Source organism: Notothenia rossii, assembly GCF_949606895.1.
Source record: "Notothenia rossii genome assembly, chromosome: 8".
Lineage (NCBI taxonomy): Eukaryota > Metazoa > Chordata > Actinopteri > Perciformes > Nototheniidae > Notothenia > Notothenia rossii.
Genome location: NC_136906.1, coordinates 27,632,930 through 27,649,459, shown reverse-complemented (window position 1 = coordinate 27,649,459; position 16,530 = coordinate 27,632,930). Strand labels below are relative to the sequence as shown.

The following is a 16,530-nucleotide window of genomic DNA, read 5'->3' as shown; positions in this document are numbered from 1 at the left end:
TATATATTAAGATACCAAAGAAACCAAAAAAACCAAAGAAACCGAAGATACAGAAGATACCAAAGAAAATAACGCAAGGATCAAATGTTTCCTGGAGGAAGAGGGACCTGGATGGGAACATTATAGCCCAACATTGGAATAAGAATCGATCTGATCTGTAAAATATAATCTAGTTCTAGTGTTTCATTAAGTTTTAATGTCGTTGGTCGGTCCTCAATAATGTTTCCCATATCATCGTACTTTGTTGTATGCAGTTAAACCTTCCAGCTCTCAGGAGTCCCCAGAGGTCGAGGAGACACATGAGATTCCTCTACAGGTCCCAAGTCTTGGTATGCACAATGAATTCTTAAATTATCCTTCAACTTGAAATGTAGGTAATTGTTTGTAGTATGTAATAGCTTTGTTCATGATACATTGTAAAGTGAAAAGCCATGTATGGAATATCTTTTTTTAATTAAACTAAATTCCATGATTTGTTTTATATTTTGTTATTTTAGATCAACATCTTCAGACACTGAGAAACCTGTTAGGTTCTCTCACTGTCCCTGCATCATCAGAAGAAACACCCACTGCATCAACATGGACCCAAAGACAGTTGAAACGTGAACAAAAATTCAGAGCTGCAATGCCAGAGCTCCTTAATTTGAAATTGGCTGCAGAGATTGTCACTACACGTTCCTGTCTCCAATGCAAAACTGCTGATGCTGTGGTCCGGTGCTTGGACTGTGTTCCACCAGGAACTCCCTTTCTTTGTCCGGCATGTGACCCTATTATCCATGGTAAACATGTCTTCCATGACAGGGAAGCCATGTTTGATGGGTTTTACAGACCTATTCCTCCCACATCCTTAGTGGTTGTGGATGAAAGTGATCAATATGGACTCTGTGAACAAGGTGGGTTCAAATAATGTATTACATATTCCCTTACCATGGTTTCCTAATGTGCACTACATATACAGCGGCATCATTTTCACCATGTCGGAAGTTTGCTTTAACAGTTAAAATGTCTCAATTTGTATTGACTACATGTCCTAACATGTCCTAACATGCATATGAATCTCTGAAATTATCTTTGCTGCAGTGTGTCTGCTTCCAATTCCTCCACCATCCCAAATCTGCTTCTGTGGTCCAAGCCAAGATTTCACCATCATCCCAGGAAAGCAGACCGTGTTGGTGACTATCAATGGTTTGTTGCCACCAGAAGACAATCAAGCAGAAATACAGGATTACTATTATACTTTTGTCCTACATTGCATAGATAGCTGTCAAATTGCACATTTATATTTTTTCTCAGGTCCATACAACGTTCGTCTGCCTTCTGTGTGCTGTCCAATTTGTTCCGCCAAATGGTCCCCGAGCATAGGTGACTTGCTGGGATACAAATACTGGCCAGCAACCGACAGCTGCAAAATTATTTTTAAGTTTGATGTGTTCACATCATTCGAGCAAATGAAATTGGCCAGCCCAGCATTATCCCAGCAAGTATTTATAAAGATGCTTGAACATCGATCGTTTTCCACAGGAAGGGTAAGAATAAAATGTGGTTTTCAAGATTTTTGAATACCAAACTTTTAATTAACCAAATGAATACCATTCTTGTTTCCAGACAGGCAGAATCTGTAGCGATACCTTCCACAGAGTCTTTCGGGAGTTTGCCTTCTGTAATTACAGACAAGAAGATCTGTGCCTGGTGGAGCCCTTTAAATGCCCAGCATGCACACCTGACATGCTGGCTATTGCTGTAGATGGCAATAGAAAGCATTATCGCTTCAAGAAATCCAGAGGGTCAGTGAAATCATATTCTCATTTTAGTTTTTGTTTTATTGACTAAGCTGAATGTCTTTGCTGAAATGTTTAACTTTCCCCAACTCTGCAATTTATTTTTCCAACGTTTGTAGACCATCAGAAAACAATAGTTGGTTTGAAATTACACATAATTATATAAATCCAATTCATAAACATTATTGTATATGACGCCTGTAAAGTTAACTCAACTTTAAAATGTTAAACTGTTGACGTTAGTTAGATATGTTGGAGCTAAGAACCAGTTTTGGATATAATCGCTTCATGAAAAATGTATTAAATTGCCCAGGAACCTTTTTCTATGCCTTCCTCTGCCCTATTCCATGCCCATCAATATAAAGGATGTACTTTTATTTTTACCTTTTTACAAGAAGTCAGTAAACTTTTCACTAATGTTAAATAATGGTGACAAAAGACTTTACACAGAATCACAGATCAAATTCACAAAGACCTTTTCCACATCTATGAAAATGTTATGGCAAAAGCAAATTGGCCACATTAAATAGAGGACACAATCAAACTTATGTATGTATGATAATGTTGCTTACAATTTCTTTCTCGAATTTCGCAGGACAGATGAACCGTCTCTATTTGATGGACTGTTCATTGCCCAGGACAGTAAAGTGTCTGCCTTTGTCGACAAAATCAGGAGCCAGATGACGATTGTAAGAATCTATTCAATCCCCTAACCCTTTATTTATTTTTCTTAGCACAGGGTTAAATGTAACAGATTGTGTCTATTTCAGAAAAGTGGTCGTGATGTTTGTGGACCAGCAACATTCACAGCTTGCAGAGAAACCTCACACAAGTCCAGGGCCAAGGTGGATGAGGAAGGCCTGCAAATAGCTGTGTGCAGACATGGCATCTTGCTACAAGGCCTAAATCACTACCGTGGTGAAATATATGCCTACCCAATGTTCCTGCAGAAGGAGCTGGCTGAAGTTGCGAATGCAACATTCTTTTGTATGGATGTTGCCTGCAGGTAGTTATAACTATTGCAAAATTGGAAGTGTTTTTGGGAAACGTGTTATCTATTTAATTCTTGCACATCCAGTAGATGTAAAGCAAAAAAAGCATTCATTTGGATAAATGCTGATGTTGGTTACAAGGATTGTACGGGTAATTTTAAGGACCTGGTTTATCTTTTTACTATTATGCCATCATGCAACTGGAAAAGCTAATTGATTTTGTCATTACAGGTACTGGCCTTATTTGGAGAAGATGGCAGCAAAGTTGCCTGAGCTCCAACCACTTACAGAGATGAAACCTTTTCTCTCTGTAATGCACGCCAAGGCCCACACAGGCAAATGCGAGGTACAGTATGCAAGTTAAACATTTGTGTCACTAGATTCAAATGTTTTAGAAATTGTAGTGCACATAAGAATATCATGTTGTATATTCTATTCAAGCCTGTGGAATAATTGTAATAGCAGTGTTTCCCCTATATGTTTTCAGCAGCGGCGCTGCGCCGCTGCTGAAATATGCGCGCCGCTGCTAGGGGGCGCAAGCCCCCAAGCAGATAAAAAAAAAAAAAAAAAAAAATTTTTTTTTTTTTTATTAAAATAATTATAAGTGCTGCCCCCTAGCGCTCGCGGCAACTTCGAGCCACCGATACGCGGGAAAGCTGTCATTTTCAGAGCTGAAGGAAAACTGCCTGACAAGACAGACAACAGCAAGTTGAAGCAGACATAACTTTATTTGGACACAATCACCTCAAGAAGAAGGTCATAACGCCATAAATGTAAGTTATTATAATTTAAAATGTTGTTACATTTAGATTAAGTAAATTAATACTTTGATAAAAGCCTACAGTTAAGAATGAATTACATCTAGCTAACTTAGCTAGTTTGTAAGGGATAATGTGCAGCGACGCGGTCATTATGGGGAAAAGAACACCCGACAGGCTGATCAGGATCCCGACGCGAAGCGGAGGGATCTAGATCTGCATGAAGGGTGGCAGAACCCAAGATATTCAAGTCACTGGGGCAGTGGAACGAAGTGGAGACATTTGGCACATTCATTACTAGGTGCCATGCTCTTTTGACACCTGATATTAAACTAAAAAATTGCCTGATGAAAGTGATGTAAATGAACAACAAAAATAAAATAAGTTACATATGTGTTATTGGCTATGGTAGTTTATTGGTATGTTCAATTATTTGATTATTAAAATGTAAAACAATCTTTTTCATATGGGTGTTTCGAGTTAGATCTAGTCTCTAGTCATTGTGTGCTCAAAGTGCACCAGATTGAAGCATTTTATATTAAAATGTAAAAACAAATCTTCCCGGGGGGGCATACCCCCGGACCCCCCTAGAGGATGTGATGTCCAACCACCAATTATGTTCATACAATACTGAATACATTTGAAACCTTTAATGATGTATGTGTCTTTCTTGTGCTGGCAGACAAATAGAAACATAATGGCGGGAAGCACTTCGCACGCGCACACACTTAAAATGTCCACGCGCGCCGCGCTCACATTTTGCTGGGCCCGCGTGCCTTAGCACCGCTGCTATGACTCCATCCTAGGGGAAACACTGAATAGTTACTGTGAGCCTCTCCGCTCACACAGGGTTCAAATCGGGACGGAAAGAGCAGGTTGGGGGAACACAGGCGTTTATTAACTCCAAACAATAATATTCGCGGGTCTCAAAAGTTGCCCGGGTGGGAAACTTCACAGGTCCTTTGGCGACCTTCCAGGATCCCGCCTACTGCATAACCGAACAGAACCAGGTTACGACATGCTTTTCTTCCTGCACTGATTACCTGATTCCGATCAGCTGTCTGGCCTCTGGCCGAGCCACTCCCTTCACTCCAGCAGCCAGCGCCCAAACCACACCCCGCTGCCACATACCCCCACCGCCCGACTCAGGCCGGGATCCCGCCGGCCGCAAGCTGACTCTCCCCCCCCCCCCCTCCGCCGAGCGAGAGAGGAAATCAGCGACGACCATCCGGTTACCCGGCCTGTGGATAACCTTGAAGTTGAAAGGCTGTAACGCCAGATACCACCGAGTGATCCGAGCGTTGGCATCCTTCATGCGGTGGAGCCACTGGAGCGGGGCATGGTCCGACCAGAGGGTGAAAGGGCGCCACAGGAGGTAGTACCGCAGGGCGCCGACCGCCCACCGCCCACCGTATGGCGAGGCACTCCTTTTCCGGGGCGGTCGACCCCCTCTACGTGCTGGGACAAAACGGCCCCCACCCCACTGTTCGAGGCGTCGGTCTGCAACACAAAAGGGAGAGAGAAGTCAGGAGAATACAGAAGCGGCTTACCACAGAGGGCTTTTTTAACCCTCTCAAATGCCAGCTGAGACCGCTCCGTCCACTGGACCGGATCTGAAGCACCCTTTCGGGTCAGGTCGGTCAGGGGACTGGTCAGCTCCGAAAAGGACGGGATGAACCGCCTGTAGTAGCCGGCCAGCGCCATGAACCTCCTGACCTCTTTTTTCGTCTTGGGCGCCAGACAGGCTGAAATGGCGGTTGTTTTCTCTATCTGTGGCCGCCCCTGCCCGCCGCCCAAGTGGTACCCCAGATACCGTACCTCCCTCCGTCCAACCGCACACTTCTTCGGGTTGGCCGTGAGCCCCGCCTGCCTCAGGGACTCGAGCACCGCCCCCACCTGCTGCATATGCTGCTCCCATGTCTCACTGTGAATGATGACATCATCCAAGTAAGCAGCAGCATATGCAGAGTGGGGACGCAGCACCCAGTCCATGAGCCGCTGGAAGGTGGCTGGAGCTCCGAACAACCCGAAAGGAAGTGTGATGAATTGGTATAAACCATACGGAGTGGAGAAGGCCGTTTTTTCCTTAGACTCTGGAGAAAGGGGAATCTGCCTTTGGTTAAATCCAGCGTTGTGTAAAAGCGAGCAGTGCCTAGCCGATCCAGAAGTTCGTCGACCCGGGGCATTGGATAAGCATCAAATTTGGACACCTCGTTCACCCTGCGGTAGTCCACACAGAACCGGTGAGAGATTGTCGCCACAACAGACCGGGGCTACTTTGTTGCTTTTAAATGACCTCCGGTCCCAACTCATCTCTCTCAATCACCGTGGTGGCCAGAGAAACCGACGCCCCCTCCCTCCATGCTTTCAGGAGGTTAAGGTGGTAAATCTGTGTTGCTCCCCCCCTGTCAGAACGCACCACCTCATAATCTACGTCCCCCACTCGTCGTGTGACCACGAAGGGTCCTTGCCACTTGGCGAGTAGTTTAGAGCTAGAGGATGGGAGTAATACAAGCACTTTATCTCCCGGTGAAAATTGTCTCAGTTTCGACCCTCTGTTGTACAGGCGCTGCTGACGTTCCTGAGCCTGGAGCAAATTCTCCCGTGATATCTGCCCCAGTGATTGGAGTTTTGCTCGCAGGTCCATAACGTACTGTATTTCGTTCTTACTGGTGCTTGGACCCTCCTCCCAGTTTTCCTTAACTAGGTCCAAAACACCCCGGGGCTTCCTACCAAATAACAGCTCAAAGGGAGAAAATCCCGTGGAAGACTGGGGCACCTCCCGCACTGCAAACAGAGGATCTAGCCATTTATCCCAATTACGGCTATCTTCGTGAACGAACTTGCGAACCATGTTCTTTAGTGTTTTGTTAAACCGTTCGACCAGGCCGTCGGTCTGCGGATGGTAAACACTAGTCCGTATTGAATGGACGCCCAATAGTTCATACAGCTCGCGTAGTGTGCGTGACATAAACTGTGTGCCCTGGTCAGTCAGGATCTCTTTCGGGATCCCGACTCGGGAGATAATGTGAAACAGTGCCTGCGCGACGCTCTTTGCAGAGATATTACGCAGCGGCACTGCCTCGGGATATCGCGTTGCATAATCCACTAGGACTAGTACAAAGCGATATCCCCGTGCACTCCGGTCTAATGGCCCGATGAGGTTCATTCCAACTCTCTCAAAAGTCACCTCAATCAATGGTAACGGGCGCAAAGGCGCTCTGGGGATGGCCGGCGGGTTAACCAGCTGACATTCACGGCAAGATCCACACCACCGCTTCACATCTGCGCGAATGCCCGGCCAATAAAATCGGGCCATTATCCGGTGTAGTGAATTGTCGTACCCTAGGTGACCTGACATGGGGTTATAATGAGCCACCTGGAAAACCATTTCCCGACGGCTTTTTGGCACCAACAACTGGGTATTTATCTCTCCTGTCTGTGTGTCACGGCTTACACGATACAACCTGTCCCTAACCACCGTAAAGTGTGGGTGAGTGAGTGCTGCGTTTGGGTGTAGCTGGGAGCCATCAATACTCACCACCTGGCCGAAGGCGTGCTGAAGGGTCTCGTCCCTTGACTGTTCGAGGGGGAAATCTTCCACGGGAAACACCAGCGGGTCCAGAGGGACCTCCGCGGCCCCCTCCGTGTCCGTTTCCCCCTCGATGTCGTCAGCCGCCTCCGACTCTCCACTAAACACAGCACACAACTCACATTTCCCTGCCGTCCGTGAACGCACCCCCATAGCTCCCGCTAGCTTAGCAAACCCCGGCCAATTCGTTCCCAAAATCAGAGGGTGCGTAAGGCGAGTGCTAACTCCAGCCCTGACTCTATGCTTTTTCCCCTTATAAGAAATTTCCAGCGTCACCTCCGGGTACTGGTGAATATCCCCATGCACACACCTCACCTTCACCCACGATGCTTCAATCAATGCCCCAGGCCGAACCAGGTGCTGATGGATCATCGTCTAATTACAGCCCGTGTCCATCAGAGCCTGGTGTGTACCCCCCTGTATACATACCGGTATACGGTACGTCCCTTCCAAATCGGGGGCGGCAACTGGCGGTCCTGCAACCCGAACCAGCTGTCCGACCTCCATGAGAGGACACTCCCTTCGGAAGTGGCCGGGCTGCCCGCACCGCCAGCAATCCTGCCCTGACGTCTGAGGAGCCCCCCGTGGTGCCGGACGACCAGAAGCGTAGGCCGGACCCTGGGGAGAGATAAAAACAGGAGGGTAAGGTAGAGCTAGGGGGGAAAGTGTCGGGGCTGCGGGGTTGGGGCCGTGTGATGGTGGGGAGGGAAGGGCAGCTGCCCCAGGAAACCTCCTCCTCGGGGCTGGGACGGGTCTGCCCGCTGAGACGGCTGAGAGGTGGTCCTCCGCAAGGACGACGGCTGCTTCCAGGTTGGCGGGGCGATGGCACTGGACCCAATTCGCCGTCGAAGATGGCAGGCCGGCGATTAACTGCTCCAGCGCCACCTGCCCGACGACTTCCTCAGCGGAGCGCACCCCCGGCTGGAGCCAGCGGCTCGCTGCTCAGGAGCCGCTGCGCGTAGGAGAAGGGCCGGTCATCGTCCTCGAAGGGGAGGGCCCGGAACCGGCGGCGATGTCCCTCTGGCGTGCTGCCCAGCCGGTCAAGGATGGCCTTCCTCAGATGCCGGTACACATGCCGAGAGGCTGCTGGCAGGCTTTGGGCGGCTAGCTGCGCACTCCCAGATAGCAGAGGCAATAGACGCGCTGCCCACTCCTCCTCCGGCCACCCGCACGCCGCCGCTGTGCCCTCAAATATGTCCAGGTATGCCTCCGGATCATCCTCTGCCGTCAATTTCTGGAGGGCAATTGAAGGCGGTCGGGCCGGGTTGGTAGCGGGATCGCCCTCCCGAGCGGCCGGACGCTGCAGCAGCTCCCGTAGGAGAGCCCGGTCCTCGCGCTGGCTCGAGGCGATCCCGAGCAGAGCCTCGCTCTGCTGTCGCTGTAATGCTGTGGTGGTCTCCTGCATGTGAGCGAGACGTTGGAGGGCCTGACCCAGCGGGGTTTCTCCTTCCGACATCAGGTCCCTGTTCAGGTGCCACTGTGAGCCTCTCCGCTCACAAAGGGTTCAAATCGGGACGGAAAGAGCAGGTTGGTGAAACACAGGCGTTTATTAACTCCAAACAATAATATGCGCGGGTCTCAAACGTTGCCCGGGTGGGAAACTTCACAGGTCCTTTGGCGACCTTCCAGGATCCCGCCTACTGCATAACCGAACAGAACCAGGTTACGACATGCTTTTCTTCCTGCACTGATTACCTGATTCCGATCAGCTGTCTGGCCTCTGGCCGAGCCACTCCCTTCACTCCAGCAGCCAGCGCCCAAACCACACCCCGCTGCCACAGTTACAAATGTTGACAAAATTGTTACAAAACAGACTGTCACAAGGATAGGTTTCCAAAACCCATTATGTTTATTTTAGTAAATATATCCGCACTGTAGAAATAATGAATGAACAGAGCTTCAAATAACTGCAGTTCTGACATTGTAGTTCAAAGCATAATTCAATCTCAGAACATTTTAACTTTCTGAAATTGCTCCTGACACTGATGTTAACTAAATATGTACAGTACAAGAAATTATAATATTGAACTAAATAGCTAGATCTCATTGTTTATGATTCTGAGCAGGTGAAGTGGGGTGGCAGAAGCCAGGAAGGTGCTGGAAATACTGTCGGCGAGGAAGTGGAACAGGTTAACAGCTTCCTCTCAAGGGCAGCTCTGACAACAAAATACATGACCAAATCAGGTTGGTAGAGGAAAACAAATAGTTTTAAGTAGTGCCACATTGTAAAGCTCATATGAATTTTCATGTTTTTGTGTTTACAGCTAGAGCAGATATGATAACCGTGCTGGCTATGCAATGGAACCACAGAAAGGTGGAGAATCTCCACAAGACACTCTCAAAGAGATTTGTCAAAGTAAGACGTCCATGCTGCATTTCAAATTGTATATTAAGAATATCAGAGTTTCTTGTTGTAGTAATTTAACACCATCCTTAGCTACATGTTGTTGAATTGAATGTATTCTGCAATCATTTCATTATGATGGTGCTGCCATGGCACACTGTTCTGCCAAGAGAGTCTCTGTTCTGTTTGTTTTTAATAAAGCACTATAGGTTGATTCATCTGAATTTCTGGATAATAATAATAATAATAATGTTAATCCTGCTTGATCTTGAAAAAAAAGGGACACTAAGGTGATACTTGCCAACCTTGAAGAGAAGGTGTTTAGCATTTCATGTTGTTGTCTGGTCAGTTAATGTGCATAAAGGAATTCAGTAAAAAACAACCTTCTTAACCAACTGGAACGCATATTCACTTTTTCCTTTTAAAAATTCTAAACAGACTACACAGAGAGCACAAACTGAAGTGGACAATCTTGAGAGTCTCAAGCAAGAGCTGAACATCTCCCTGGAGGACACGGAGCAGTGGGTGTTGGAGGTCAAGCAATGGGCAGCCACTGGTATGTTATATGATCACTGTGGTATAGATTTGGTTCCATATTTCCAAACATTTGGCTTCATGTTTTATGATTACACCTTGTTGTTTCTGTTTTCAAGAGAAACATGGAGCCCAGAGTAGCCAGGAGGAGCTCCAGAGAGAAATAGATGAAATTATTTATTCCCTCCGAAGAAAGAAACACGACCTCTATCGACAAAAATGGTATTTATTATTACGTTATCTAGAAACAATATTTGTTTCTTGTTGTTGTTGTTTGTATTATTAATATTAGTTTATTTGTATTTTGTTTTACTTTACAGACAGCAACCAAACAAGGCAACACAAACGGAGAAGACTGACAGAGCTCAAGAAGAAACTCAGAGAGAGGATACTGCAGTACAACACCATTGATGCCTGTTCAGAGAAAATTGACACAGAAGCAGCATGCGGTCTGTCTGAGGATGTCATTCTGCCCTGGGAGGCGCAAGGAGATGGTAAGAAACAACTTGTTTTTGTTTGCCCTAGATATTCCATAAATTCAGTTGAAGTACTAGAATACAATCACCAATGTAACACAGAGCTGTCAACATAGGTGTCACAAATCATCATGATCACAACAAATCATTTTGAAATAATTATATTGAAAGGTCTGTATGATGTTGCCCTATCAAGTCTTAATAGTCTAGTCTCACTGGGACAGGCACATCTATGGAAACAGTAAAACCCTTCCTGACCACCCTGAACTGCATACTAATGTTGAATCTCAAGACATACTGAATGTAATTCTGCCAACATAGACAGAATTGAAAAAATTCAGCAAGCGGCGAGGTTGATTTTTTTTTTTACCAGATTTTAAGGTTTTGGTCAATTTAAGTTAAAAAGATTGAATACAAACTGATATTATTTGTTTTATTAGCCTTACCGTTGTGGTTGTTATATTTTGTGTTTTTTCCATTATAGTGGTGAACCTGCGCACAAAGAGGCGACTTTTTGACCAGGTTATGCTGGTCAGGCGTATGGAAGAGGAGAAACTCATCATTGTGAAGGAGATGACCCAGCATTGTCAAAATCTGAGGCAGGCACTGGACAAACTGGACCACCTCCTTCATCAGACAAAAGACGATATCAGGAACCAAAGTATGTTCCACAAATACCGATTTATAACATTTGCCACTGCCCCCCTCCCAGTGTCAAATGTCTATCACTGAATAGCATCTGTAATGATTGCATTTTTTCTGAATCACAAATCTTTTTAGCTAATATACAGCCTCGGAGTTAAACATTCAAATTGCTTATATGGAACCAACATCAATGCTAATTAAAAGTTGCCTTACATAGACTGTCATTTTGTCTTTTTATTTTAGTTTCTCCAAGCGATATAACAGTAGAGGGATACAGGGGACTGCACTGCTGTATCACCATCAATATCTTCTGGAGCAGAAACTGAGCAGAGTGACCAGCACCTACAGCTGTATTGGCTCGGACTCGTCTTTTCTCATGATGGAGCAAGACATTGAAGACGGTAATGAGGACGACGAACAGGACGGTGATGAGGACGGTGATGAGGACAACGAACAAGACGGTGATGAGGACAACTAACAGGACGGTGATGAGGACAACAAACAGGACAACGAACAGGACTTAACAAGTCTATTGTGTTGTATGCATGTCAACGTATTAAAACGAGTATTACGATTGAAGGGCTTGTTTATTACCTTTTTTTTATATGATCCTGCTTTGCATTTACTATGTCTGGTATTCAACTAAATGCCATTAGCAGTTATCAGTCACCTTCAGATCCGAGTTACCTCGAGGGCCGGAGGTTCCCCACCCCTGGTATAAGGTTTCGGTGATCACCCTTATTATCATCATGTCATTTAATCATGATCTGTTTAATTAGCCAATGCTTACATCCAAAGAATGTGTCTAGACTTTACTCCTACAGACACACACTAACAATAAAAATTGAGCTAAGTAATACACTCACGAGCCACTTAATTAGGTACACCTTGCTAGGATGGGTTGGACCCCCATCTGCTTTCAGAACTGCATTAAGTCTTCATGGCATAGATTAAACAAGGTACTGGAAGCATTCCTCAGAGATTTTGCTCAATATTGACCTGATCGCATCACGCAGTTGCTGCAGATTTGTCGGCTGCACATCCATGACGCAAATCTCTGGTTCACCCGACCCAATGGTGCACTGTAGGATTTGGATCTGACGACTGTGGACTGTGACATTTGAGTAAAATTCATTGTCATGTTCAAGAAACCAGTTGGAGAATATTTGAGCTTTGTGACACGGTGAGTTATCCTGCTGGAAGTAGCCATCAGAAGATTGGTACACTGTTGTCATAAAGGCATGGACGTGGTCAGCACAACCCGGTATCACGGCAAGACGTGAACATATGACGATTTACCATGATGGGAGACGTGAAGCTGTCACGAATTCGTCCCTTCAAACGTGACAATTACACAGTATTGTTAACGTGGCCCAACCAGTGGAGATATACCCGGAAATGCCAAGCAAATGCTACCCCGACGGTCGGTTGTTATTATTATCAATATTAATATAATAATGATTTAATTTGTAATAGTCACACTCAATTTCGCCAATTTTCTTGTTGCCCCAGCTGGTCGGCACCTCTTTTAGCAGATACAAAGGCTACATTCATTTATTAAATCGATGTGTGTGGATGTGGAATTAACGGACGTGACGTTGCACGATTGCGTTACCAGGCAACAGCTTCGGTTCATGTTAATTTATAAACTCTTCAACTCGAACCGTAGTTATATTTTAAAACATTTTAGAAAGCCTCACGAAATACTTTAATGTACATTTTAATTTAAATGTGAAGGAATGTGTGTATAACAAAATACATCCGTCAAAAACAATACCAGAAACAGACGTAGGCAAGATCCTCGGTTATGGCTAGAAAGGATCCGTCTAGTGTAAATATGACGTCACGTTCTCGTTGTAACTCTCGTTGTAATCGGAGCGGCTCGGAAACAGATCTACAGCAGTAACATGATGCAACATACACATTAATGCAGCAGCAATATTAATAGAGAAACATCAGACATAATAGTAAAACACTGCAAGGGAACATTTTATTGCACCAGGAGCTATCTTGGGACTTTTACTGCGACAACGTTGACTTGCCTGTGAATAAAAAATAAACCATAGTGTTGGTGATCTACAGTGTTGTCATTCTTCTTTGAACACCAGCAAGACCGCTTTTCAACAATCACACTCCCTGTCATTGACATAATTAATAGATAGTTTAGCTTCTCACCATCATTTGCTGTGGCCAACTGATGTTAACGATCCTAACTGAAAGGCTGCCTGCCAAACGTAAACATTCAGCCACGTGACATTCAGCCGAACTCTCGCGAGAGTTTTACAGAAGACGGATCCTTTCTAGCCATAACCAAGATCCTCAGCTCGGTGATTCATGGTTTAGCCGCAATGCACGTTGGGAAATGGTGTTTATGTGATGTGAAATCCGAAAACATTTAAAAAAAATAAAATAATACTTTATTCCGAGTTTGCTTGCTTTTCTCTTTGGAGCTAATCACATAACGGCATTGTAATACACGGTTCGGCTGCATTACATATTACATATCTGCCGTAGTTATCTATTATAGAGCCCTGATGAGAAGACTGATACAAACAGGAAGAACTGCCGCCAAAACTGAAAACGTGACGTGGATCACAAATATATCAGCCATTTAACAACATCTTAGATTTATTTTCACACAATATGTCTCCTTGCAATATCAACAGTAATTCGGCTGACTTTTATATTTGATCCAATTGGTAGATAGGCAGTATTTACACCATAACGGTGCACAGCTGATAGACGGGCACCTAGTGGTTAAAGCGCGTTATTGAATTTTATTATTATTATTAACTAACAGAATAAGAGACCTGATAGGTGATGGTCAGACGTTGACCTTGCTGCACAGTCACAGAGGCTGGCTGTGTCAACTGTTCACACTTCACACCTGTACAAATACAAAAAAAAGTTATATGACAGATTATCCTGTTAAACAGCAGTATAATAAGTGTTGACTCACTTCCAGCTGCCAGCAGCAGCAGCAGAGAGAACATGATGATGATGACTCTCATTTCATTTAATTTCAAACCTTTATTTATACAGGTGTATCCCATTGAGATCATTGATCTCTTTTTCAAGGGAGACCTGCTCAAGTAGGTTCCACATGAAACATAAAAACATAAACAGAACAACAAAAGGACATCATACAGCATCATTTACATAACTATCCACATAAACAGGTACCAATAGCTTCCGATTGAGTAGCATCCAACCGAGCTTTAAAAACATTTAGTGGCACCAGATTGCTCAGTTTCCATTTAATTTGCAGACTATTCCAAGACAGAGGAGCTGCGCATCTAAAAGCTGTCTTCCCTAAGACAGTCCTAGCAGTTGGCACATTTAATAAAACCACAGCATTCGATCTCAGGCAGTAGCCACTTACAATATTCCGTGAGATCAGGGAGCAGATATAAGATGGAAGTTTCCCTAACATGGCTTTGTATATAAAAATGTACCAGTGACTGAGCCTCCGTACAGTTAGTGAAAGCAAACCAGCCCTTGCATACAGGGTACAGTGATGGGTTAATGCTTTACAGTTTGTCACAAATCTCAGTGCACTGTGATACGCAGCATCTAACTTGACCAGGCAATTGGCAGGTGCATTCATATAAATCAAATCACCATAGTCCAGCACAGGTCAAAAGGTCACAGTGACTAGCCTTTTCCTGGCGTCAAGCAGAGAAACAGGACTTGTTCCTGTAGAAGAAACCTAGCCTAACCCTCAGCTTTTTAAGCAGGTTATTGACATGAAGTTTAGAAATGTGAGACAATCATCAAGCCAGATACCAAGGACTCTGAGAAGACGTGAGCTCCTGATCCCCTTTAATCTCCACTGACAGTCTCTTGTGAAGGCCTTATAACTGTATCACAATGGATATTACTGAGTTTGCATAGAACCAAACGTGTTCACGTGTGAATGTGAACATTAATAGAATATCACCTCCCATCTTCAGAGCAATCTGACTATTATAACATTAGCGTTAAGAAAGCTTAATTAAATATCTGCCACAACATAAGTAACTGGATCAAAGTAACAGTACAGTCCGCGGCATCACATCATAATGTATCATATATTTCCTTATCTGAGTCAGCTGAGCCGTATCTGGCCGTGCAACACTTACAGTGTCACATACTGTATGCAGAAGTATTATTTTAAGCAACACATTACGAAACACTCGAGTCAAATGTAATTAAAGTCAGATCGTGTCTTAGACGGAGCATATCATAAACCTGTTAATGTACGCATTCAAACACTTTTTCTTGTACCAGCTGTATTCACCTTGCAGGTGCAGCTATGTGGCTTTTATCCTGGATAAAGTGTTTGAGTCATGGATGTTTAAAGTCTTAATATTTGTCTAATTATATAGTTGACTTTTCATTCAGGAAGTAGGCCTATGACGCGCTGCGCTGTCAGTACGCTTCTCCATGTTTGTGATTGGTTGAATACTCCAAATACTACCCCTTTTATGTGAACGCGCACCTAACTAGATAGGACACAGCTGGCTTGAGCGATCCACTTGATAACCCGTGTCGTAGTGCCGTTTAGCGAGAGGGCGTATGTTTTGGATTAGGCCAACCGGCTAACTCAAACATATCCAGGTTAGGTTGAACCAGTTTCGTGGTATACCCCCCAGGTCTTGTCCTGACTGAGCACAGGCACGTGTAGCCTTGGCTGCTGTGCTCTCAGTGTTTTGTCTCCCTGTTCCTGCCTATTGGCGTCAGCTGATAGAGGTGTTGGTTTTATCTTGTTATGCACAATATTGATTCTTCTCTCAGAACTAGCTAAATATGGGTCTGGGGTAGAGATCTTCAGAATTGGTTTGGCATCTTTTATGTCAATTCGTGGCACACAACATGTCTTGTGAATAAACCATCAGTTTGCCATCAAAGTTCCTGCTCTCCTCGTGTCTCTCTGACTCCTGTTTCCATTGCTTCAGAAGTTTCCATCGCATATGAAAGATTTGTACATGTTTGTAAATTATTTTCGTTTCAGTGTGTGTGTTTCACATGGGTGAACAGTATATTTATATATGTTATGGAATGAAATACAATGTCAGATTAGGGGAAAGTTAGGGGAGTGCATGTTAATGTGTCTGGAGGTGGCGTGTTCCAAAAGTGTTTGGGTTTGTCTGCCGTGTGTGGGCTGCGTTCCATTTCAAATTGCCGCCTGTACAATGTATGCACCAGTCTGTGATATGCCGATGTGCAGGCCCGCCCCTCCATACACGCCGATCACACAGACTGCGTCTGCCTCTCGCCCTCATCTTGTGGAGGGAGCCTCATCTGATGCGCAAATGCGGCGCAATTGAGCGCGCCACAGTTTCTGCTGCGAGGCTCCACTAGCTGTAATCGGCTTGGTGTGTCCAGGGTTTACACACCACCCCCCCCCATCGACGCTCGCGAGGGCCTCA

The 16,530-nt window shown here is 44.9% G+C and overlaps 2 protein-coding genes across 3 annotated transcripts; one reads left to right on the top strand and one right to left on the bottom strand.

Moving 5' to 3' along the window:
• The first annotated feature begins 249 nt into the window (after positions 1–249).
• On the top strand, positions 250–11,633 carry LOC307017096 (uncharacterized protein). 2 transcript variants are annotated; one of them, XM_079646562.1, is made up of 15 exons: positions 250–329; positions 498–602; positions 738–893; positions 1,081–1,185; positions 1,294–1,784; positions 2,374–2,467; positions 2,549–2,784; positions 3,002–3,116; positions 9,187–9,304; positions 9,385–9,476; positions 9,903–10,020; positions 10,118–10,220; positions 10,319–10,492; positions 10,959–11,135; positions 11,363–11,633. In XM_079646562.1, coding segments are annotated over exons 5-13 (936 nt in total). In that variant the 5' UTR covers positions 250–329; positions 498–602; positions 738–893; positions 1,081–1,185; positions 1,294–1,725; the 3' UTR covers positions 10,320–10,492; positions 10,959–11,135; positions 11,363–11,633. The 2 variants fall into 2 exon arrangements, with proteins under 2 accessions (XP_079502688.1, XP_079502687.1); XM_079646561.1 differs by having other exon boundaries at positions 498–893.
• LOC307014286 (uncharacterized protein) lies at positions 3,436–8,576 on the bottom strand (the record flags this gene model as incomplete). Its single annotated transcript, XM_079642159.1, has 4 exons — positions 3,436–3,456; positions 4,640–5,028; positions 7,550–8,005; positions 8,036–8,576. The coding sequence occupies 4 exons, from the start codon at positions 8,574–8,576 to the stop codon at positions 3,436–3,438; spliced, it is 1,407 nt and encodes a 468-aa protein (XP_079498285.1).
• Positions 11,634–16,530: the final 4,897 nt, after the last annotated feature.